This window comes from Haematobia irritans, chromosome 2 (genome assembly GCF_050003625.1).
Source record: "Haematobia irritans isolate KBUSLIRL chromosome 2, ASM5000362v1, whole genome shotgun sequence".
NCBI classification, from domain to species: Eukaryota; Metazoa; Arthropoda; class Insecta; order Diptera; family Muscidae; genus Haematobia; species Haematobia irritans.
This window is the reverse complement of record NC_134398.1, coordinates 96,445,105-96,447,863: the sequence shown is the minus strand read 5'-3', so window position 1 is coordinate 96,447,863 and position 2,759 is coordinate 96,445,105. Positions and strand designations below refer to the sequence as shown.

The following is a 2,759-nucleotide window of genomic DNA, read 5'->3' as shown; positions in this document are numbered from 1 at the left end:
GCCATGATCCAAACTTTTAATCGTATCGGCAATTTTTCGATATCGAATACCGTGATTAGCCCCCTTGTTTTCAATAGGGTTGGTACCTGGACTTTTCGGTGGCGTTTTGAGGTATTTGGTGTTGTCGAGAAACCACATTTTCACGTCCCAGGCCGTGTGTTTGGGGTCGTTCACTTGTTGGAACAAGAAGTCTTTATCTCGAATTCCCAACCCCAGGTACCAACCCCATTAAAACCTAGGGTCTTATTTGGAATCGTGGATCGGACAAAACCAAATTTCAACTTACACAACCATTAAAAAAGTGTTACACGAAGAATGGGGTAAAATCTCCCAAGAAACGTGTCGAAAATTAGTAGAGTCGATGCCAAGACGACACATTGTATGAGACGACTGTCTCATTATGTGATTACTGTTACGACGAATACTTTTGTGAACATTTTTTTGTAGTTTTTTGATTTAATGATTAATACAATGAAATTAATTTCATGATTTTTTGTTTACGTTTTGCTTTTATGTATGTCCATGGAAACATTTTAATAAAACTATTTCATACAAATGTTAATCGGTTTACAAAAAATGCATTTGATTTCAAGAAATAAAAAACGAATACTTTTGTGAGTCACTGCATATTATAGGAACATGTTTTTTATTCGAAATTCGCTATCATGGCCATTAGTATAACTCCTAACAATAAAGCTGTTATTTCTTTAAGGGACTGTGCAAGTTTTGTTGATTCTTCCAGCAGTTCGGGCAGCACGCTAACTGTAGCAATATAAATGAAGCCACCAGCTGTGAAAGGAAGTACCCAAGGCGCTGCCTCGCTGGAGCCAGCATGGATTCCGATTAAAGCCAATGCATTCCCCGATAGAGCTCCTAAAGCCGTAACCAGTTGGAGTCCAATTGCCTTTTTTCTTGTACAGCCAGACTTAATAAGTATTGCAAAATCGCCAATTTCGTGCGGGACTTCATGCAAAAGAATGGTTACAGTAGTAACAATGCCAATATTTTTTCCAGCCAGGTATGATGCACCAATGGCAAGCCCATCGGTAAAGTTATGTGCGAAATCTGCTGCTAGGTTCAAGTAGCCCGATATGTCAACATCCTTACTCTTCTTTTCTACAACCTTACTTTTATCCTTGGTATGGCAATGATTATGCGCTCCATTTCCCTTCATATGTCTTACAAGCTTTTCCACTGTTAAAAAAACGATAATACCTGCCAGGACCCAGAGCCCGATGGTGATATCATGAGAGTGGTGAGCATGTTCTTCGTGGTCATGTTCGTGATGACCATGTTCTTGGTGGTCGTGTCCGTGGCTGTGATGAGTATGTGAGTGAGAAGCATGGGGAATTAAATGAAGAAAAGCGTCGCCAAGAAGTCCTCCCGAAGCAAATGCCAATATAATTTTCAATCGAGGTCTCATTTCCTTGCTGTTATCCAGAGGTATAATAAACAACAACAAAAATGGAGCAGCACTTACTAATAATGTAGAAGAGAGGGAATACATCCATACCATATCTATCGAAAGATTCCAACATTACCATTAAATAAACAAAAAGGACATAGATTCAATACCTAGATTTAGATTGTCCGGTTTGGAGCTTCCAACTCTATTTTTCAAAAACTCGTCATCGTTGGCTTCACGAGAATATTTAAAACTTGGTTTTTCATGGCTACCATGACATACCACCGATGATAACAAACTTCCTATAAAAAATATTCTCACCAAAGCAGCGCATGAAAACATATTTAACAGCAAAGAAAAAGCAATACACGTCAACACAGTAATAAGATTAACAGACAAAAAAGACAAGTAATCAGTGTTGCCAATCTTACCTTTCTATATTAAAAGGCGGTACTCGGGTTTCGAAAGGGTACACTTAAAAGGTAGAATCAATAAAACAAAAACAATGTACTCTTGTTTGTAATATTTTTGATTTGTTCGACGTGCGATTTTTTGTATCAAGATAGGTACTATGTTCGGTTTCCGCAGCGAAATACCATACAAAACCAAATATGCGAAAAACTACCGAAATATATTTTCATTTTTTTTAGAGTTGAAAAACTGACGTAAAGCGCACAATCCCTAATTAAGGTGTGTACTATGTTCGGTTTTCGAGTTGAAAATCACTTTATTTTCGCAAATACTTTTCCTGAAATAATCAAAATTATAAATGAAAACAGGCATATTCCTGTAAAGTCTTGCCGAATGTAAAGTGCAAGAAATTGCACATCAATTGAGTTAATTTATCTGCTTTATATTGAACTGTTTTAATAAAGTAACCGCGAAAATATTGTTACGTTTTTATATTTAGGCGTTTTTAATTACCCGACAATTAAAACACGGTTCTTTTAAATAACGACAATCTACAATTTATTTACTATGACTTCACATTTTACAATTCGTTCACACTGAAGTTATTCGTTTGACGCTTTAATTAAGACTGACTCGTTAGCCGCATGCGAGCGCTTTTATATATGACGGTGTGGCAATACGAGAACATTCTGGTAGCACTACAATATTCTGGCAACGCCAGAACATTCTTAGACAATGCTAGAAGTATCTACGACCATTAAGTTATTCGTCTGGTGGCTGCCAAACACATACACACTCACATAGATATATGCTCGCATTACTACAACAACAATGACAATAGACAATGAGATGAAATGAAATGAGAATGCAGAATAACAAAGCAAAGCAAAGAGAGTAAGAACTAACATTTCGGTAAGCAAACAAAAGAACATGAAAGAAATTC

The 2,759-nt window shown here is 36.8% G+C and overlaps 1 protein-coding gene across 1 annotated transcript; it reads right to left on the bottom strand.

The window, feature by feature from the left end:
* Positions 1-610: 610 nt before the first annotated feature.
* On the bottom strand, positions 611-1,822 carry Catsup (zinc transporter catecholamines up). Its single transcript, XM_075295642.1, has 2 exons — positions 1,576-1,822; positions 611-1,518 (listed from the first exon to the last, which is right to left on the bottom strand). The coding sequence occupies exons 1-2, from the start codon at positions 1,745-1,747 to the stop codon at positions 647-649; spliced, it is 1,044 nt and encodes a 347-aa protein (XP_075151757.1). The 5' UTR covers positions 1,748-1,822; the 3' UTR covers positions 611-646.
* Between the last annotated feature and the right edge of the window lie 937 nt (positions 1,823-2,759).

Coding starts and splice junctions, on each gene's coding strand:
- Catsup (XM_075295642.1), bottom strand. CDS start 1,747: ATGTTTTCATGCGCTGCTTTGGTGAGAATATTTTTTATAGGAAGTTTG. Junction 1,519..1,575: donor ACCGGACAATCTAAATCTAG/GTATTGAATCTA, acceptor ATCTTTCGATAG/ATATGGTATGGATGTATTCC.